The sequence below is a fragment of the Marmota flaviventris genome, chromosome 3, assembly GCF_047511675.1.
Source record: "Marmota flaviventris isolate mMarFla1 chromosome 3, mMarFla1.hap1, whole genome shotgun sequence".
NCBI lineage: Eukaryota > Metazoa > Chordata > Mammalia > Rodentia > Sciuridae > Marmota > Marmota flaviventris.
In genome coordinates this window covers 65,597,776-65,620,214 of record NC_092500.1, presented here as the reverse complement: position 1 = coordinate 65,620,214, position 22,439 = coordinate 65,597,776, and the positions used below count along the sequence as shown (strand labels likewise).

The window sequence follows — 22,439 nt, the reverse complement described above, 5'->3', positions numbered from 1 at the left end:
GAATATATAAAAATAAAAGGTATTGAGCTGGGGTTGTGGCTCAGCAGTAGAGCACTCGTCTAGCACGTGCAAGACCCTGAGTTCAATCTTCAGCACCACATAAAAATAAATAAATAAAATAAAGGTATTGTGTCCAACTACAACTAAAAAAATAAAAATATTTTAAAATAAATAAATAAATGAAAGGTATTGTGTACATTATAAAAAATTAAACAATAAAATGCCAATTTCATGTTAATTACTAAATGTAGTTATTGAAAAAAAAAAAAAAAAGAAGAAGAGACCCAGAATAGCCAAAGCAATCCTTAACAAGAAGAGTGAAGCAGGAATCATCACAATACCAGACCTTAAACTATACTACAGAGCCATAGTAACAAAAATGGCATGGTATTGGCACCAAAATAGATGTGAAAACCAATGGTACGGAATAGAAGACACAGAGACAAACCCACATAAATACAGTTATCTCATACTAGACAAAGACGCCAAAAACATTCACTGGAGAAAAGATGATCTATTCAACAAATGGTGCTGGAAAAATTGGAAATCCATATATAACAAAATGAAATTAAACCCCTATCTCTCACCATGAACAAAACTCAATTCAAAGTGGATCAAAAACTTGGACACCAGAACAGAGACCCTGCGCCTAATAAGAAGAAAAAGTAGGCCTAAATCTTCATCACATCAGCTTAGGATCTGACTTATTAACAAAACTCCTAAAGCACAAGAAGTAAAATCAAGAATCAATAAATGGGATGGATTCAAACTAAAAAGCTTTCTCTCAGCAAAGGAAACAATAATGTTAAGAGAGAGCCAACAGAATGGGAGAAAATCTTTACCATACATACCTCAGACAGAGCATTAATCTCCAGGATACATACAGAACTCAAAAAAAACACCACCACACCAAACAAAACAAAACAAACAAAAAACCCCAAATAACCCAATCAATAAATGGGCTAAGGAACTGAACATTTATTTCACAGAAAAATACAATCAATCAACAAGTATATGAAAAAAATGTTCAACATCTCTGCAGTTAGAGAAATGCAAACCAAAACTACTCTAAGATTTCATGTCACTCCAGTTAGCATGGCAATTTTCACAAATATAAGCAACAATAAATGTTGGCAAGGATGGGGGGAAACGGTACATTCATACATTGCTGGTGGGACCACAAATTGGTGCAACCATTATGGAAAGCAATATGGAAATTTCTCAGAAAACTTGGAATGGAACCACCATTTGACCCAGCTATCCCACTCCTCAGTATATACCCAAAGGACTTAAAATCAGCATACTACAGTGACGCAGCCACATCAATGTTATAACAGCTCAACTCACAATTAGCTAAACTATGGAACCAACCTAGGTGTCCTTCAACAGATGAATGGATAAAGAAAATGTAGTATATATACACAATGGAATAGAACTCAGCCTTAAAGAAGAATGAAATAATGGCATGTACCAGTAAATGAACAGAACTAGAGAATATCGTGCTAAGTGAAATAAGCCAATCCCCAAAACCAAAGGCTAATTGTTTTCTCTGATATGTGGATGCTAATTCACAATAAAGGGGAGTAGGGCTAGGGAAGAACAGAGTTACTTTGGATTAGGCAGAAGGGAATGAAGGGAAGGGAGGGGGCATGGGGGTAGGAAAGATAACAAAATGAATCTGAAGCCAGACCATGGGGTGCCATGGCATACACCTGTAATCCCAGCAGCTTGGGAGGCTGAGGCAGGAGGATCACAAGTTCAAAGCCAGTAATGTTTTGAACAACTAATAATAAAAAAAAAATAAAAAAAAACCACAAGTTCAAAGCCAGCCTCAGCAAAAGCGAGGCACTAAGTAACTCAGTGAGGCTCTATCTCTAAATAAAATTCAAAAAAGTGCTGGGGATGTGGCTCAATAGTTGAGTGCCCTGTAGTTCAATCCCCAGTACCCCCCCCCCACCAAAAAAAAAAAAAAAAAAAGAATCTGACATTGATTCTACATCATGTACAACCAGAAGAATGAGAAGCTATACTCCATTTATGTATATGTGTTAAAGTGCATTCTACTGTCATGTAACTAAAACAAAAAAAATTTCTTGTCAAAGAGAACATTTTCTTTAATAAGGTTCAGGAAGACTTTATTATAATAAGAACAACAGATAACTTATGAATACTAAAATTTGAGAATCAATATCTAACAAATTAATGCAAAATACTGAATACATGTAAGAGTCAAGAGAATAATGACAAGTACATAATACATGAAAAAGAAAAAGGTGAGTAAAGCAAAGAATAAATTACTTAAAACTCTGGTATGCTGTACTCTTAAGAAAAATAAAGTGATGTTTGAAAATAGTTTGGAAGGCAGTTGATGTTGGAAAAAAGTTCTTAATATGTAATTGTGCAAATCATCCTACTAACTGTGAAGACCACACATAGGATGATTTGGAAAGCACTCTTAAATGTAAGGTCACGAGCTGGGGTTGTAGCTCAGTGGTAGAGCACTTGCCTAGCATGTGTGAGGGACTGAATATAAATAAATAAAAATATATGTAGGCTTTTTTAACTGAACAGATACCTCTCAGAAGATGATATACAAATTATTCAACAAATATATGAAAAAATGTTCAACATCTCTAGCAATTAGAGAAAGGCAAATCAAGAGTACTCTAAGATTTCATCTCACTCCAGTCAGAATGGCAGCTATTAAGAATACAAACAACAATAAGTGTTGGTGAGGATGTGGGGGAAAAGGCACACTCATACACTGCTGGTGGGACTGCAAATTGGTGCAGCCAATAAGGAAAACAGTATGGAGATTCCTTGGAAAACCAGGAATGAAACCACCATTTGACCCAGCTATCCCACTCCTCGGTTTACACCCAAAGGACTTAAAAACAGCATACTACAGGGACACAGCCACATAAATGTTTATAGCAGCACAATTCACAATGAAACCAACCTAGATGTCCTTCAGTAGACATAAAGAAATTGTAGTATATATACACAATGGAATATTACTTAGCATATTTTTTAAAATATTTTTTTAGTTGTTGATTTTATTTATTTATTTATTTTTATGTGGTGCTAAGGATTGAACCCAGTGCCTCACACATGCCAGGCAAGCACTCTACCACTGAGCCACAACCCCAGCCCAATTACTCAGCATTAAAAGAGAATAAAATCATGGCATTTGCAGGTAAATGGATGGAGATAGAGAACAAATATAATGCTAAGTGAAATAAGCCAATTCCAAAATACCAAATACCGAATGTTTTCTCTGATACAAGAATGCTGATTCATAAATAGGATGGTGGGGGGAAGCATGGGAGGAATAGACCAACTTTAGATAAGGCAAAGGGGAGGGAATGAAAGGAAGGGGGTATCAGGGTAGGAAAAATGGTGGAATGAGATGGACATCATTCCCCTAAGTATATGTACGAAGACACGAATGGTGTGACTCGTGGTTCAATCAGAGACATGAAAAATTGTGCTCTATATGTGTAATATGAACTGAATCACATTCTGATATCTTATATAACAAGTTAGATAAATAAATAAGTTAATAAAAATCAACTAAAAATATTTTTAAAAATAAGATCACATGTCATGCACAGCATGTAGTAGTAGTACACACAGTACAGTTATATTTAATTATATCCATTCTAAACTTTGGTAATCGAAACATAATTAACCTTTCTGCTGTGGTAACCTTTATATAAACAGCAATAACTGTCAAATATTATATCTATACTGATGTGCAAATTCAGGGCACTTGCTGTCAGACCAAGTTAATTTCTATTTTTGTAATCAAAATCACCTAAACCAGGACAGGCTAAAGTTAAAACTAAAGATAACTTTTTCAAGACTAATAGCATTGTATAACAAAACTTAAATCCCTGAAAAATCACTAACATATTCATATAAAGACAGACTATTATTTTGTGAGCAAAGATTCCTGAAGATGGTGAAATATTAAGTTCTAACTCATAATTTACTTCAGTTGTGGAAAGTCACTTTGAACTAGCAGAGATAAAGAAAGGAACTTTACATAACTCTCAAAGGATCTCACTACCAGAATAAAACATTTGTCCATCTTACCTATAAAAAGCAACTTTTCCCTCTAAACTCATAAAACCAATGAAATGTTCAGTTCTAAAGTATCAAATAATGCTCTAGAAAATCCAATTATATTCCATATAACTCTAAGATACAGCTATTTCAGCATTTCCACACGATTCTTTTCACACTTATAAAGAAACCATATGGGGAAATGTAGTAGCCAATGCATGAGAACAGGTTACATAGGAAGCAACCCCTGCTATCAAAGGCTTTGAATCTATTATTAACAATTAGTTTGATACATGCAGGTCCAGAACCATCCATAAGTTCTTTTTGCAACTTTTTCATTTTGCAGCTTGTTTTGAAAGACAGAAACCCTCAAAGTAAAGAAAGTCGTTTGAGGAGGTTAGTGATAGATTACAGCTATTTTCCAACAAGCAGTCAATCAAAATTCATCATTAAACCCCAGCTCCCAAATCCCTAACTCCTTAGCCATCCCTCACAGGCTCACCGTAACCCTTATTTCACACAAATCCAGACCTATCCATATATACATATATACCATTGGTCGCCAAGTCTCCCACATTGGCACAACGACCTCTCAACGCGCATTTAATAGCTAATCAGGGGTCATTCTTCCTTCTCCTACTGCCTATGCAGACTTCATACTGCCTACGATCTCTTCTTCCATTTCTTCCACAACAATCACAACTCAAAACAATTTTTTTAAAAGTCCCTTTTCCCCCACGGCAGACAGCTTTTTAAACTCTATGGCCCAGCCCCGCCTTTCTTACTCCCTATCCTGCCTTTGTTATTCAAAAGGTAGGGTCCAGGAAAATCTCACTCACCTCATGCTATAGGCACCAGCACCCAGTTCCTGACCGATCCCGGACAGGCTAGCATCAAAGTCCTGCACCAGCCCGGATTCAATCACTTCATCGGCCAGAGGCAGCTTCAGAGCCCAAGCCATCCTGGTTCCTTCCGTGCCCCAGGTGACACCGTTTCTTTTACAAATGCGCGGAGCGTAACTCTACCCCACAGGGGTTAAGACAGTAGAAAACTCCAAAATCACACACACTGCCCACCATCCACCCCCAAGCGTGAGCAGCAGTGGCTGCACAACTAATCTCCCGTACCCTTAGCTACTCGCTCTTGGCCACCGCGGCTTCCAAAATCCCTCCCGCCCCGTTCTCAGGAGTGTAAGGCTCCCTTTGCTCAACTATTTCAGACTTCCCATAGACAGCCCTGGACTCCTCCACTCCCACTCCTTGGACTAGCCTCTGGAGCTCGCTGGCGGTCGCTCACTGCCTTCCACACAGACCAGTAGCAGCGACTGGCAACATGCACCACGCTCTTACGCCGCTTCTGCACCTTTTCCCCCGCCCCCTTCTGCTGGAAACCCCCTCCCTCCCTCCGGGGACCCGCTCTCTTTCCCCTCCAGGCCTCGCTTCCGGTCAGTACCAAGATCACTTCCGGTCAACCTTTCTCAACCCCACGGCTCTTAGAATCAAATCCAGGTTTCTGCTGAACCTACTCCCCGCCCTCTGCAGCCCCCTACGGCCTGGAAACATGGAAGAAGTAAGTCCAGCACAGGCTTGAAACCCAGACTCGCCAGGCCCCTCCACCACCCGCCGCCCCAGCGCCAACCAATCATGGCACCCTCTTCCTCCGCCAGCCCGGCGAGCATGACGTCACCCTGCCACTCGCCAATGAAGAAGACACCTCGTTGGCCTCGCAGCGATGATAGGCTATCTGCACTCCCCCCGCCCCGCCCCGGGAGATGGGTTGGGCGGTCTCTGAAAGGACTTGGCTTGAGTTGAGTGTCTGGATTTAAGACGTGTCTGGGGACTTTGGAGTTCTGATGTCTTCTGCCTACCAAATTGCGCCTAAGTCTTAGCGGAAGCCCTCCTTCTAGCCTTTTCTAAACCGTCTCCAACTCCCAGCGAGACTCTGTTTCTCAAAAGTTCCCTGTGTGCGCGCGTTTGCTTCTATTTATCCTCCCAGCTCTTTAAACTCTCCTCTCTGCGGAGGCCAAGACCCTCTTAAACTGCATTTCCCTTGATACGCATCACATCTTCCGCCTTCTTCCTGATGCATTTGAACTGTACGAAATGGGCAAAAGTATTGTTTTTTAAAAGGTTGTGGTGGAGAAATGTTAGGATTTAAAAGATTTGAAGATAAATTTTGGGCTGGTGTCTTCTCTTACTAGTTTAATGTCTTCCGAATAGTCAGTCTATGGAGGAGATTTAGCTTCCTGGATTGTAAATAAAGGTAACCATGCCTTCTCCCTCTTTCTCTTTTGAGGATCAAGGAACAACAATGGTCACTTTTTATTAAGCATCATCTATATGCTAGGAACATTATTACATTATTGGTAGTCCTCAAGACAAATCTTGTAATTAGAATTATATATATGTATGTATTTATGTTTCTAATTATATTTATGAATATATTATATATATATATATATATATATATATATATATATATATATATATATATATATATATATATATATATATATAATTTTTTTGGTACTGGGGATTGAACCCAGGGGCACTTGACCACTGAGCCATATCACCAGACCAACTCTTCTTATTTTGAGACGTGATCTAGTTAAGTTGCTTAGGGCCTCACTAAATTGCTGAGGCTGGCTTTGAACTTGAGATCCTCCTGCCTCAGCCTCCCAGATCACTACGATTACAGGTATGTGCCATAGCTCCTGATTTCTAAAGGTAAATATTATATTTACCTTTAGATTTCACCAATAATGAGAATAGTTAAAGGGTTTAAATTGGCCACATCTAAATTAGAATGCTAATTTGAGATCCAGTTCTAAAGACTGGCATTTCCCCCCCCGCCCCCATATGTAAAGGTATTAGTTCATTGTTGTATTCTGTTACTTTTTTAAACAATCATTTTAATTATAATATTTTTATATATCCGCCTCTCCCACTAGAAGTGATCTTAAGAATAGAGAATAGGTTTTGTTCAGACTTGTACTCTAAATATCTCCTACTATAGTTCCTGCATAGAATAGGACTTTTTTTTGGCAGGGGAGAGGGGGCTTGCTATGGATCAAACCCTGGCCTCATGCATGCTAAGCACATGCTCTAATCACTGAGCTACACCCCCATCCCCTCCGAAGGACTTTTTAAAAATACTTAGACACTAGTATGGCAATATGTAAATCAATGGATGTGTAACTGATGTGATTCTGCAATCTGTATACGGGGTAAAAATGGGAGTTCATAACCCACTTGAATCAAAGTGTGAAATATGATATATCAAGAACTATGTAATGTTTTGAACAACCAACAATAAAAAATTTAAAAAACAAACAAACAAAAATAAATAAATAAAAATATTTATTGACTTAAAAAAGGAATTGAGACTTAAGAGAAGGGAAAGAGGTTGACATGAAGGTGATGATATGCCCCTGGTTTCAGCCATAGGTTTCTCTCTAGGAGCTCTAGGCTTAAACACATCTTCGTACTTTGATAAGCCCCAAGATCCAAGTCTTATTTCATTCATGGACCATCCAATATCTCTTTAATTCACTTTCCTTTCCTTGAGCCAATTTAATCCCAAAATATGTATCTGTGGGTAAAGGAATGAATGGGTCCTCATCTCAGAGACCAGAAGAGGGAGATCACATGGAGACCTGAAGATTCAAAATTTCTTGAATCCAGAATTGTAATTCAGAGTAGAGTAAAATACTTATTAGATAGAATCATCCTTTGTTTGAACAAGAGCTCTACTACTAGCTGCATAATCTTGGGCAAATAACTTTATATCTCTGAGCCTTGGTATTTTAATCTAAAAATTAGTAATAATTATACCTCTTCCTAAAATTGTTGTAAGGATTAAATGAGTTACCAAAGTAGCCCCCCAAAAGTAATGATTCAATTAATATTAGCTCCTGTCTTTCACCAGTCCATTTCTGCTTTTCTGTTAAGATTGGGTTAATATTATCCTATTTGAATTACATTAATTTACATTGCATGATATGTTAAGGTTTTAGTAGCATTTTCATATACATTATCTCAATCTCTTTTAAATATTTACTTTTTAGTTGTAGTTGGACACCATACCTTTATTTTATTTATTTTTATGTGGTGCTGAGGATCAAACCCAGGGCCTCGCATGTGCTAGGTGAGCACTCTACCGCTGAGCCCACAACCCCAACCCCCCCAAGACTAAATTCTGAACCAACATAAAGATTTTTGCAAAGGCCCACCTTTCCATTTATTAATTCCAAAATAAACAGAAGTGAAACAAGAGGCAATTCCTTAGCCCTGGCCCATCCCAGATGGAATGCGGATCAGCCTGAGACACATACCCTTGATCCCAGTTCCCCCTCAGAAAAGACCTTACAGACTATTTACCCTTGGAATTATAACTGGAGAAATGACTTTTCCTTTCCTTTCCCTTCCTCACTAAATTAGGAGTGGAATCGGAATTCTAGGATTGGAAACAGGCAGCAACCCCTAAAAATTCAGCAACATCTATCAATAGATCAGATTTTGTACCCATAAATTCATCCTACAATGAAAAATCATAGCTCCGATTAAACATAATAAATGAAACTAATTAACCAGAGCACCTGTGGTACAGAGCTCGGAATTCAGTATTTTGGTCGTTGGATGAAGTTAGTCTCATTGTGAAGGGTTCATTTACCTAGATTAAGTTCTGGAACTTAACATTATTTAGATGAGACACAGCAGGGTCTACCCTGGTGGGTGGAAACTCTAGTGCAAAGATCAGGAAGATAGCAACCCCCAGGTCCCACCTACCTCTCAGAGTCTATATAGGACAAGGTTAAACACAAAACTTTAAAGACAGCCCACCTGGATTCAAATCCTGTCTCTGCTGCTCATAATGCAACCTTGAGCAGATTCCTCATTTTCCTTGAATCTAAAACCCTATCTGTAAAATCAATATGAGAGTCTTACTTTGTAGAATTATTGTAAGAATTGACTGAGATAATGAATGTTAAGTGCTTAGAACAGTGCCTAGCATGTAGTAATGGGTAAAATTTAGCCATTATTATGGTTGACAAAAAGAGAATACTCCAGCACTTATCTACCTCTTGAGAGAAATCAGGCTGGAGGACTCAGGCTCCTTTCCCTACTGTGATTCCATCCCGCCCCCGCCCCTTCCCTTCACACTCAATTACTCAGGTCCTGCAGGTCAATCAGTATTATTGCTGAAATCCTAAGTCAATCCTTGAGCATTTTCCTTCAGGTAAAGGAAGAAACTAAAACCAAGGAAGCTTTTTTGAGGACTGACCACCTAGCCTTAACTTTTCCTGTATTTCTGCACCCCACCCAAGGAGCCTGTGAAGTCGAGTCTGTCTTCTCTGAAAGACCCTTTAGTTGAAAGGAAATGAAATCATCAGTTTTCACAGTTACACAGTTCAAAGCAATCTCAGGTTCTTCTCCTCTCCTGTCTGTAGTTCAGAAACCAGCCCACATCTTCTCCAGACTATAAAAGGTCAGTTCCCCCTTTATAACCATGCAGAGTACAATGAAATTCCCAGGCCTGGGAGGAAAAGAACTTCAGTTCTTCCACAAACCCACCTGCTTCTAGGACAGCCTTCCTGGGCCAACTGCCAGCAACCATTCTCAACTGGTCTGAGCCAGAGAGATCAGTTCCCAGGACTCTCCTGGTGGGAGCTGCTGGCACTGTCTCTATCTGGTGAGATTCCATTCACTCCCACGGTTCACAGTCCAAACCCTGCATGGTAAGCAGAATCCCCTGTCCCTGCTCTGTCCCTGTTGCCTGAAGTCTCAGCTCTCATTATTTTCTTGAAAGGAAGAGTAGAAAATGCATTCAGTTATCCATTTGACAATTATTGAGCACTTACAATGTGCCCCTGACCTATGTATTGAGTAGTCACAGCCCAGTATGTGAGGTCTATGCTGGGGTTAGTGTTAGCTTCTTTTTGTTATATTTCCCCAGTATTTCAGAGTTCTGTAAAGTGCCTCTGATTTGTAAGCCTTGTGTCAGAGTCTTAGACATCTATTACCACTTGAGTGGGGGCCAGGTGGTGGTCGTCTAAAACCAATCCCTCTTCACCTCATCTGAGGTGTAGTAATGGTTTTTTGGGCAGAGTCATGGCCTTGCCCTTGCCAGCTTAGATTATGCAGCTCAGACATCATCAATACCAGGTGGGGGAAGAGAAGACTGTGAAAGAGATGGCCTAAATCCTAGTCCTCAGAGTTAGACAAGCCAAGAAAGAGACACTCATGACAGCTGGGCTCTCTCAGCTGTAAGCTCAGGTGGCAGGCCTTGGAAGAGTAAAAAATGAAGCCCCACTTAATCATACATCCCATTTTTATAAAGAACTGTATAAATCGCTAACTAGTAATGTTCTAGCCTTCTAAATATCTTCTAAATATACCTTCATAATTCAAGCCAGGTTTGAATTTAGATGTCCAGGACTCCTTGAAGTTCCATGGTAGAATGTTCCCCAGTCCAGACTCCCAGTCTAGAGACTGCCTTATCTCCCCTCTCTCTAACTGGAGAGGCAAAGGGCTTTGGGTACACATGTAGACCTCAGCCTGTATATACAAGCTCTGTCATGCAAGTCTCTGACAAACAGCTATCCCTTGGTCACTGCTGGCCTGAATATCTGTGTCCCTCCAAAATTGAAACATAATTCTCAATCAGATAGTATTAAGAGGTGAGGCCTTTGGGAAGACTGATTAGGTCATGAGGGTTGACCAGAACAAGGCCCTTAAAAGAGGCCTTAGGGAGCATGTTTGCCTTTGTACCATGTGAGGTTACAGTGTAAAGACTTCCATCTATGGGGAAGAGGACGCTCATCAAAAACCAGTTCTGTCAGTTCCTTGATCTTTGACTTCCCAGTCTCCATAACCATAAGCAGTAAATTTCTGTTGTTTATAAACTACCAGTCCAAGGTGTTTCATTATAGTGGCCCCAATGAACTAAGACAGCTGCCTCTTGGACACTCAAGTGTACATACCAATATCATAGGCTGTTCTTGGGACTCCGAGAAGAGAGATCCAGGAAATAGGCTTGGCAGAGAATTCTGGGTTCTAGGTACCAAGAGGATAGTCTAGAAGGAGAAAGGGCCCTGCAGACCCAGGGCCCAGCCAGACTGCAGCACCTCAGCCCAATAAGGAGGGTCTAAATTGGGAATCTAGTGTGTTCTCTCTCTTTCCACCATGTGAGCAGCTCTGCTCTACCACATTCCTTACCATAATGTAATTTTCAAAACAAATCATAGATTATCTAATAAAAAGTAATAATAAAGTGGAAATCGATGGGCTGGGGTTGTGGCTCAGTGGTAGAGTGCTTGCCTAGCATGTGTGAGGCACTGGGTTCGATTCTCAGTACCACATATAAACAAACAAATAAATAAAGGTCCATCAATAAGTAATACAAATATTTTTTTAAAAAAAAATAGTAAGGGGGGAATTGAGGGGACTGACTCTGACCTTCTTGCAATGGGATTTTCAATGGTGCAAGCTGACAGCTAGCTCCCTGCCACTTGCCTGACCTCTGACATTGCTTCCTTTATATTTCTACTTTAGGAGGTCACCAAGAAACAGGCAGACCAGTACAAAAGAAAAAATACTGTTTATTCCACACAACTACACCAAGTGTTTCTCTCCAATTCTCCCCTCCCCACCCTCCCTCCAGCCCTCAGTAGGCATTGCCCTGTGCTGGGGGACAGTCAGAACCTTAATGTTAGAATCTGGCCTAAGAGGCAGGAAAGAAAATCTGGGCACAGGAAGATGACTGGATTTCTGAGAAGACAAAAACATCACGGTTTCTCAGTCTAAACTCAAGTGTGTTCCTCAGTTCATTTGACTGAATTCTTTCCCTGGATAAAATGCCATGGTTAGTGCAGGGTCAAAGGCCCCAGCTGATTCAGCCCACAGAAAGTTTTTGGTCTTTCTTTCATTTAAAACAAAACTATACAGTTAAATCATTTCTGCCATTCCATAGCAAAGGAGCCACTGAGCTCTGACTTAATTTTTAACACCCTTCAGAGCATGATGCTACCAAAACCAAACAAAACAAAACCCAAACAAACAAAAAACAAAAACTGCCTCATAGGTGAATGGCCCAGGCACCATCTGCTTCCTGGGGGATCCTCTGATGGAGGAGCACGGACAGAGGTCATAGGCCAATGAGCTCTGCTTGGAATATATTTCAGGCACATCCTGCACTCCCGGTCTAGAGAATTCAGCTGCAAACATTCAGGTCCCGGTATTCTTCTGAAAGACTGACCCATCTTTCCAGTAGAGGAGAAAATGATTTAGTTCTCGCTCAGCCTTGGGAGGACAGATTTAGACAAGGGAGGGGCTAAGAAATCATGACCAGGCCTAATTTAGACCAGTGGTTCACGATTTTTTTCCTGTCAAGCCACAGGACAGATGGTGTCCTCCTGCACATTCACAGCATGGACACACCCTATATTATATGCTACTTCCAGGGCACCAGCTGTGACCCACTTTTTTTCCCAAAAAAAGAAAGCACCTCTGAATGCAAGTGTTTGAGCAAGAAAACCTGCATCTTTCTAACTCATTGTAGTCTGAGTCACTGAATCCTTGAAAGATTTCCATATGGAAAATGATTCCTACTGAAAACTTGTTCACAATACCCCTCCCAAGTGAGTTTGTCATCTCAAAGAGGCAGGTTTATAACCATGGCCTGAAGTGTGGAGCTTCTCCTTTGAAGACGTACTCTCTCCTGGGGAGCTGGCTCAGGTAAGCTGCCCACCCGCTCCTCACCCCTACCACACTCTGGCAGGTTGGTTGTAGCAGACTCACACTGTCTTCGTCTCACTGGCAGGGTTACCAAGAGGGTGGCCACAATGGCATTGCAGAACCTAGGAGGGACCAGTAGTGGGCAGGAAAGGAAGCTAGGTAGAGTAGCTCTACACCAGTGACCAACAGAAGTAGTAATGTGCCCTTACTTGGCGGTCACCCACTTGGGGTAGATCATTTGAGGTACAGTGAAGGACAGCTGCTAGAGACCAGGCATTGTAAAGATAACAATAGTGAAAGGAGAGGATATTTGACTCCGGGGACTTGTGGATCTTTAGGGACAGTGTATATAGCAAGTCTGGGATCATCCAAGCCAACCTCTTAGTCTCTCCTGACCTAAAGTCACATATTGTATTTTAAGGGGTGTCCAGTCACAGTGAGGCTGGAAACTCACTTCACAGCTTGGATAAGATGCTAACCCCCAAGGTACCATAGCTACCCCCTCTAGAGGCAAAATTCATCCTGAACTGGGTAGTCCTGACTCAGAGCAGCACTGGGAGAATTGTCTGCAACAGATATGGTCTACAACTCTGGACAAAGTGAGATCTCTCCAATATCCAACGTTTACAGTTATAAAGAAAATTAGAATTAAGTAAACTTCCCCAAAAGACCTTTCTGGGCTGCCATCAGCTCTTTCTGGATGTTGTCCTTTCCCTCAGGGCCTTCCTGTCTGGTTTATTGTTTAATTTGCTCCTCTGAGAAGGTTCCAATACTGGATTGGGTGAGGGGCTATGGGGGCAAAAGAGGGAGAGAGAAAGTCAGCATTCCTTTCCTCATTTTTTCCCAGAGCTGCCTGCTTGCTGGGCAGTGGGATTTACCAGGGTGCAAGTCCTCGCTCTCTCTTTTTTCCTTTGAGACAGGATCTCATTATGCTGCCTAGGCTAGTCTCAAACTCATTATCCTCCTGCCTCAACCTCCTGAGTAGCTGGGATTACAGGCATGCTGCAGGCCCAGCTGCAAATTCTCTTAACCCACATTTTTTGGGGGGAGGGGATGGCCGAGGACAGAAATTAGATTAAAACCCAGGAGAATGGACTTATTTACTAAATTCCAGACCCACAGCAGTCCCAGGGCAACTCCAGGACAGGTAAAGTTTACTGTTGCTCTCTTTCAACACAGATTGTAACAGAAAAGTTTCTGATTTAATGCAAACCCTACCCCCAAACCCCAAAGAACCAGGGAGAGGAGTTCATATGTTCTGGCACAGGTCTTCAGGAACCTTCTGACCTTGAGGTCAAGGCAGACATTGGGTCTGACCTTTGGAGCAGCACAGAAACTTCTGGAATTTTTTTGGGGGGTGGGGTACTGGGGTTGAACTCAGGGGCACTCAACCTCTGAACCACATCCTCAGCCTGATTTTGTGTTTTAATTAGACACAGGGTCTCACTGAATTGCTTAGCGCCTTGCTATTGCTGAGGCTGGCCTTGAACTCTCGATCCTTCTGTTTCAGCCTCTTAAAACTACTGGGATTACAGGTGCACCACTGCACCCGGAAACTTTTCTGAATTTTATATCCTAAGTCCTTTCAGGGGTTTAGTTTGTCTGTAGGTGAAGTGAGGGAAGGTAATGTGAGGCTGTGGTTCCACAGTAAAGGAGATGTAAAGGAGAAAGGAAAGTGGAGAGAGAATGTTATCAAAAGCAAGAGCTAATGGTCCTCAGGAGTTTCTGGTTCCCAGCCAGAATTTGCCCTTCAGAAACCATGTTAGCAAAGTGCTTCCCTAATCACCACCACAAATCTTTTCCTTTGTTATCCTCAGCCCAGAACCTGGGGCTCTCTCATGGGTCCCCTCTGGCCTTCCCAGGATATGAGATATGTGGGAAAGAGGAGAGAGGCATCGACACATGCACACAGTGGAGTCTCATGATGTGGCAAAATGACAGGTTCTGTCATGGCAGTGGAGACAGTCAGGTGTCAAGGGAAGAGTACAAAGTGCTGGAACACAGGGCTGTGGGCCAAGCCCTAGGGGATCTGAAAGACATTCAGCTTGCTGGTGTTCTTGAGTGTCTGGCGCCGATTGCAGAACCAGACTCGCACTACCTCCCGGTCATAGTTGAGCTCTTTAGCAATCTCGGTGATCTCCTGACCTGTGGGTAACGGGTTCTTCTCAAAGTAGGCGTTGAGGGCCTCTATTGCCTGGGGGGTGAAGGAGGTGCGGCGTTTGCGTTTCTTGGAGGGCTCACCTCCCACAAACTCCATCAGGTTCTGCTGGCCTTCCTGGTTCCGGAGTTCAGCCTCATTTAGCCACTTCTCTAGCACTGGTTTCAGCTTCTGGGCACTCTTGGGCGTGATGTCCAGCTTCTCAAACCTGCAGACAACACATGCCCAGGAAGAAACAGAGTGTGTTGGTCTCAGTGCACTACCTTCAAGGGGCTGCTCCTCGTGGAGCTGGTAAGGCCCTTCCCAGTGTCCTCTCACTATCTCCACCATGACCCCTTTGGCTTGTCCAAGACCAGACTCCTCAGACTCTCCAGAATCCCAGGTCTTAACAGTGAGATTATTTCTACAGGCTCAGGTCAACAGGATGATGACAATACTGCCCTAAACAACCATTCTAAAACTTTCACACTCAAATGAATGAAGTCCTTTGAGAAGTCATCTTGAGCGGCCTCCAGAGGACATGAATGCTGTCCTCCTCCAACTGCACTCTCATAGGAACATGGCTAACATGACAGGCTACTTTTCTGGCTGAGCCAACACGGCACGGTTGTCACTCTAATAGTCATTCTAGTCTTAGCTATGGAGTTGGCAGGCAGATGAAATCACTGGGTTATCCACTGAGCCCAATGAGTTTCTTCTTTGAAACTCTCTGCTACCCTTCCTCTGATATTGACATCAAAACCAGTTTATTAAGGTACACACAGAAAAATCAGCTCTCGTACTTTATAGTCAGGCCTTATAGGAGGGGAAGATGACAGTATGACAGGGTGTGGCCTGGTTGAGGGCCACAAGGGAACTGAAGTTCCTACTTGTGGGACTAAGTTTATAACTCCTTTCCTGCTAGGATTCCTGAATGGATTTGGGTCTTAAATTTCCCCCCAAAGACCACATTAAATGCTCAGGATCAGAGAATAAATTTCAGAGAGTTTAGTCAGTCTTTGGCTACTCCAGGTGTTCATATCCAGATAAATACAACTTATCTGGTAGAAGTCAGGAGCAAGGGGGATATGGTAAGGGGCTAGATGCCTGGTAGGCACTGAGCAGACCCTGACCTTGTCCAGGGCAGCCTTACTTACCGGCAGATGGCTGACTGGCTATAGGCTGGACCTTCTGTTGCAGTCAGAGCCTGGCCCACCTGGGTCTGTGTAAGGCCCAGGGAGAGCCGACGGATCTTAAAGTTCTTGGCAAACTCCCGGATCTCTTCTAAGTTGATCCCATCCTCATCCAGACTTGGAGTATGTGGCTCTAGGCCAAAAGAAAGATCAGAGATGAGTGTGTAAGATGGGAATCATCATTGATTATCTGGTCCATTGGTTTGGACGAGTGCATGGTGAGGAATGGGGACACTAGGCTTGTGCACCTACCTTCATTACCCCTTCCCAAGGCAAGCAGACTTGTGGGAAAGGGGCCGGACCACCCTCTCAGGGCTAAGGCTTATTTTCAAGTTCTTATAGCTCTAACTGCTGACCTTTCCCCCACCCCACAGTCCCTCGTCCTGCCCCAAGCACACTGGTTGGCTGTCCACGTTCCTCAGTGCTAGATGAGAGCCCACAGCAGACAGCCAATGGCTTGGCCTCTCAGAGAAGCAGTCAGCCAACCAACTGAGCAGTCTCTACCATCCTGTCCAGAAACTATCTAGCTCAACAGCAACAGGAATAAGAAAGCTAGCTCCTCGCATTGGGCTTCTGCCCTTTGTGACCTTTGGAATCCAGGAATTTGATTGATTTGAGATGGGATTGCCCAGGCTGGCTTTGATTGCCCACACTCAAGCAATCTGCCTGCCTCAATCTCCTGAGTAGCTGGGACTCCAGGACCATGCCATAGCATATGGCTCCAGGAAATATATAAGAAAAGCAGTATGTGAGCAAGTTAAAACGCCCAAATAAATGCCCCCCACCTTCTCTCTTCCAGGAGCCACTTACTGGATACCAACTGGCTGACTGTGGGGGTCTCTGAGCAGGTGATTGGGATGGGAGCAGAGGCAGATGGCTTGACTGCTGGGGCTGGGCTGGCAATGACCACAGCAGGCTGGGGCACAGCTGGTGTGGGCTGGATGGGCTGCACCTGGAAGAGAGATAAGCCCCTGTTGTTCCTTGCCTAACTCAGGGGGTCAGAATCCCTGGGTGGATCAGTGTGGGAGAGTATGAAATTCTCACTTACCAGTATCCTCCCACCTGTATCCTCTCACAAAACAAGATTAAAGCTGCTGATTACTAATACCCATTCCACAATAGTGACCTCTGAAATAAGTAGAGCAACATGCCCAGTGAAGCTGAAGCCACCTATGCAGATGAGAGACTCAGAATGTCTCAGTACTCTTGGTGAAAGCCCCAACAAGTTTCTACCTTTGGGATAACTGATCTCACATCTCTGCCCTCAAAGGAGAAGCTTATGCTAGATTCTAATCAGGAGTAGTTCTTCTCATTCTAGAGTTGCCCAGGCCTCAAATATCCATGAGTAGGGAACAGATAGATAACTCCTTGATCTCACAACAATGAGAGATTATGCATATATTAAAAGAATAAAGTACATCTCTTAACTGCACTGAGTCATAGAGGCTAAATGAAAAAACCTAAGGTGAAATATAGTTTTTAGCTGGGTGCAGTGGCTCACACTTATTATAATCTCAGCTATGTAGGAGGCTGAAGCAGGAGGATTGCAAGTTCAAAGCCAGCCTCTGCAATTTAGCAAGACCCTGTCTCAAAATAAAAAAAATAAAAAGGGCTGGAATGTAGCTCAGCAATAGAACACCCCTGGGTTTAATTCCCAATACTGCAAAAAAAAAAAAAGGTTTTATGGAGAAATACCTTTAAAAAAATACCTATGAGGGGCTGGGGTTATGGCTCAGTGGTAGAGTGCTTGAATGGCATGTGTGAGGCACTGGGTTTGATCCTCAGCACCACATAGAAATAAATAAATGTACTGTGTCTATTCTATCTATAACTAAAAAAAATAATTTTTTTAAATGTACCTATGAATTTCCAGGAAAAAAATCTTGAGTCATATGAAGCAAGCTAACAACAGAAGTAATTTCTGGTGGTAGAATTAGAAGAAATTTTTATGGTGTGTGTGTGTGTGTGTGTGTGTGTTGTGTGTGTGTGTGTGTGTGTGTGTGTACAGTGCTGAGATGAAACCCAGGGCTTCAGGTGTGCTAGGCACATATTCTACCACTGAGCTACCCTGCCAGCCCATGGGACTTTTTACTTTTTACATGATACATACTGAAATTTCAATAAAAATCATGTCATATTTGTAATGAGAAGAAACTATAAATATATGAAATTAGTGTTTTAAGTTTTTTTTTTTTTAATAAAGCTTTCTAGGAAATGCAGGTTTCTCCAGAAAAGTCCTGTTCCCTGGGTTCTACCTCCTGGCAGCTTTCAAATCTATTTCTTTTTTTTTTTAATATTTATTTTTTAGTTGTAGTTAGACACAATACCTTTATTTATTTATTTTTATGTGGTGCTGAGGATCGAACCCAGGGCCTCGCACATGCTAGGCAAGCACTCTACCGCTGAGCCACAGCCCCAGCCCTCAAGTCTATTTCTTCTTCATCCCCAAAACCTCTACCTTTGTTCAAAGCTCTTTGTCTCTTGCTGGAACTGCTTAAATTGCCTCCTAATAGGTGACAAGGATTCAAGTCTCACAACAGTCTAGTTGTTGGATTTATCTGGATAACAGAAAAATTTTTAAAATGCATCAGCGTTTGTTGCTGCAGCATGACATTCATAACCCTCTGAGGTAGGTCCTCTTACAACCCTTATTTTACAGATGAGGCTAAGCGGTTATTTACAAAGTTTAGAAGCAGCCTACCACATTTGAGAACCCCTGACCTCAATGTCACCTAGGAATTTAGAAAACATATTATTAGGCCCCACTTCAGACATACTGAAAAACAAACTCTTCATTTCCACAAGCCCTTCAGGTAATTCTGATGCATGAGTTCGAGAATTGCTGCTCTAGCACAGGATACTCCCTGTAGTTCCCCAGATACAGAACACCCTCACAGCCAACTCATCCTTTCGTATTAGTTCAAAGCTCCTTCTCTAGGTTGACTTGCCTGACTCCCTCTCCTGTCAGAACTCCCTTCTCTGGTGTCTCAAATTGCTTTATTCACGCCTCTATCATAGTCTTTATCATGTTGACTTTTTCCTCCCTTCATTTCATTTCATTTTTTTCCAATGTGACAGTATTTTGAATGGAAAAAAATATTTTAAAAATAAATTAGGGCACAGGAGCTGAGGCACAGTGGTAGAGCACATGTGAGGCACTGGGTTCAATCCTCAGCACCACATTAAAAAAATAAATAAATAGATAAAATAAAGTTACGTGTCCACTACAACTAAAAATGTTTTTTGAAAAAGAATAAATTAGGGGACTGGGGTTGTAGCTCAGTTGTAGAGCACCTGCTTAGTATGTGTGAGGCACTGGGTTCTATTCTCAGCACCACTTATAAATAAACAAATAAATGTCCATTGACAATGAAAAAAAATTATTTGAAAAAAGAATAAATTAGGGGCTGGGAGTGTAGGCAGGGGTAGAGAGCTTGCCTAGCACATGTGAGGCACTGGGTTCGATCCTTAGCACCACATAAAAATAAATAAAATAAAATATTGTGTCCATCTACTACAACAACAACAAAAAGAAGAAATTAATAAGTAATATATGATGACTTAACAACCTAATAATTAATAAATCTGTATAGATACGAAATTATCCACATAATCCCATTACATTGGATATATCCTTGTTTGAGGATATAATGTATCGTTCTATAATGTTGACTTCAAAAAATGTTTTTTTCTTCATTTTTGGTACTGGGCACTAACTATACTGGGCTACATCCCCAGCCCTTTTTATTTTGAAACAGGGTCTCACTAAGTTACAAAGACTGGCCTCAAACTTGGGATCCTCCTGCCTCAGCCTCCTGAACTGATGGGATTATGGGTGTGTGCCACTGTACTGGGTTTATGATATTGATTTGTAGTTATCGTTAATGCTGAGCTACCTAAGGCCAGCAAGGGCATCTGAGTCATCTTTGTATCTTCAGTACTTAGGATATATTAGACACTCAAAAAATGCTTCTGAAATGAACAATGAAATGAATAATCAAAATCAAGGAGCAGAGTGGAGAGGTGAAGGAGGAGGGGGTACAGAACGAACCTCCTGGATCTTTTCCAGCAGTTTGATCACACCACACATTTCAGACCCACCCTGCACCTGCCTTCTTAGAATGATATTGACTTCTGAGGGCACAGACACATGTTTTGGTATGATTGGGTAGGGGACCAAAGATGCTATGTCCTGGGTAGGGTTGGGGTGAACTCATGTAGTCCTTCTACTCAGGGGTCTCCCTTCACTTTCAGTGGGTGCTCTTTTTCAGGAGTCACAATCTGGAGGTAAGAAGCCCATGGAGACAGTATTGCCTGTCACCCCACCCATACCCCCAACCCTAGTACCTCACTCTTAGCAGGGGACTCAGGCGTGCTTGGCTTCCGGACAGTCACAGGCGGAGGCAGGGGGCTGCTGGCCAGGGTCGCAATCACCTGGCCCTGAGCATTCAACAACAGTTGGGGGGTCACGGCCTGGACTTGCAGGCTTTGGGCTGGTGCTGGGGCTGCCACACTAGCTGAGTTCACCACCCATGGAAGTGTTCCAATAACCTGGGAGGAAATAAGGCAGGGACCCCAGGCATGAGGGCAGTGCCCAGTTCCTCCCCAACCCAGATCCCCACACTGGTAGATGAAGATGCTAATTTGGACAAATCACTTAACCCCTCTGTCCTCCGTTTCCTCATCAACAAAGTAAAGGATTCACACTAGAGGGGCTCCTTTCTTTATTCTATCCAGAGCTGCAGCATGACAGCAATAGGTCTGTTTATGAATCAGAGACTTGGATGCCAATCCTGGCTCTACAACATTTCAGTTGTGTGGCTTAGTTTATCTCAACTTCAGTCTTCTTTCCCACCAAATGGGAATAAAAATCTCTACCTAATAGATTTGTATCCAAAATGAGAAAATGTATAAGAAAGCACCTAGCCCAAAGTGTAGCCACAAAGTAGGTGCTCTTTAAATGAAACCCCCCAACTAGAATGAGCACCTGTAGGACAGGTTAGTACTACCCCTGCCTGGCCTCAGCATCATCAGAGAGCCACCATAGGGAGCTATGAACAGCAATTTGACACCCTATTTGAGTTTCTATGACTGTTAGCCCAATTCCTGGCCCACTCCTGGCCAGCTTCTCCATAGCCCCCACCCCCCAGGCTTGGCTTTGACCACTTGCCTGTCCCTGAGCATTGGTGAGGATCTGACTGCTGATCCCTGGCATGCTGGGAATGGCGTTGGTAATGACCGGAGTTGTAGTGAGGGAGCCCAGGATCTGGGTCTGTCCCCCGAGGGAAGCAGCACTGATCTGTGGGTGGAGGAAGAGTCCTGCTCAGAGGCCAAGGGGTGAGAAAGAGACTCTGATAAAAGGAAAAGGGCTGGGGTCATGGGGATGGGCATTTGTGAACATGGCCAGGACTGCAGGCCCATGTCCACAGCTGAATAGTATCCAGCACTATGTAGGGCTTCAGGGGGCAGTAGGGTAGGGCAGAGACCACAGTCAGGACAGTAACTGGTTAATCTTTGGGGCCAGGCCTGGAGGGTAGAAGGGCCTGACTGGAGGGGCTGATGTGTTCCTAGTCACATCTGACAGCTCCACTGCCAAGCCGGGAGCCACACCGAATAGACACCAGCACAGAGTAGTGAGCCTCTAACTGCACTTCATGGCAGCTCACAGATTTGCAATCCCTAGACATCATCCCACCCTCCAAGGCTGGTCCAGTGGTTCAGGTTCTGGAGAATTTGCCCAGCTCTCTTGGCAGAGGCTGTATGCTTTTGCCTGAGCTGGACAGGTGACAGGCTGCAAGAAGACCTCAGAGGGAGCTCATCTCGGCTGATGTGTTGGAAAAGGGCTGTATTCAAGGGGCTGGTCCTCCACTGCGGGAAGGGTCAGTTCTACCCTTGGCCCAAGATTTGATCCATCCCTGGTCAGCCTTGGGTGAGGGCAGCAGCTTACGATTCCTGGACTAAACGCGAAGCCTGCAGGCTGCACGGTGATCTGTGGGGTGGTGTCCACTGGCTTGGGGGTGGGGGCAGCAGCGGTGGCAGCAGTGGGCTGTGGTAGGATGGCAGGCGTGGTCTGCAGCAGCGGCTGGGTCTGGAACAGTGTCTGGGGCTGGGCTGGTGGCCGGGGCTGGGCCGGTGAAGAGGCCTGGACTGGTGGGGCAGCTTGTACGGGTGCCGGGAGAGCGGTGTTCAGCACGGCAGCTGCTATGGAGCAAGGCAGAGACAGAGGTGCTCAAACACCTAGCCATGGCCCAGAGTGGCTCCAATCCCAAGGGATCTGGCACAAGAATAACATGGGGTTGGGGCAAT

At 43.2% G+C, this 22,439-nt stretch overlaps 2 protein-coding genes across 10 annotated transcripts in view; both read right to left on the bottom strand.

The window, feature by feature from the left end:
* Tfcp2 (transcription factor CP2) overlaps positions 1-5,456 on the bottom strand; it is a 65,591-nt gene extending 60,135 nt beyond the window's left edge. For 2 of the 3 annotated variants that reach the window (XM_027949977.3, XM_027949978.3), the window contains exon 1: positions 4,908-5,455. In XM_027949977.3, the coding sequence (XP_027805778.1) occupies positions 4,908-5,029 (122 nt within the window). In that variant the 5' untranslated portion in view covers positions 5,030-5,455. Of the gene's footprint in view, positions 1-4,907 lie in introns of all 3 variants that reach the window. The other variant, XM_027949979.2, reaches the window with a different exon arrangement.
* Positions 5,457-13,930: 8,474 nt separating this feature from the next.
* The window catches only part of Pou6f1 (POU class 6 homeobox 1), a 50,956-nt gene continuing 42,447 nt past the window's right edge, over positions 13,931-22,439 (bottom strand). For 6 of the 7 annotated variants that reach the window (XM_027949989.2, XM_027949990.2, XM_071609837.1 and 3 more), the window contains 6 exons: positions 22,081-22,334; positions 21,304-21,432; positions 20,481-20,684; positions 16,944-17,085; positions 16,098-16,266; positions 13,931-15,169 (listed from right to left, as the gene is read on the bottom strand). In XM_027949989.2, the coding sequence (XP_027805790.1) occupies positions 14,824-15,169; positions 16,098-16,266; positions 16,944-17,085; positions 20,481-20,684; positions 21,304-21,432; positions 22,081-22,334 (1,244 nt within the window). In that variant the 3' untranslated portion in view covers positions 13,931-14,823. The remainder of the gene's footprint in view (positions 15,170-16,097; positions 16,267-16,943; positions 17,086-20,480; positions 20,685-21,303; positions 21,433-22,080; positions 22,335-22,439) is intronic. The other variant, XM_027949991.2, reaches the window with a different exon arrangement.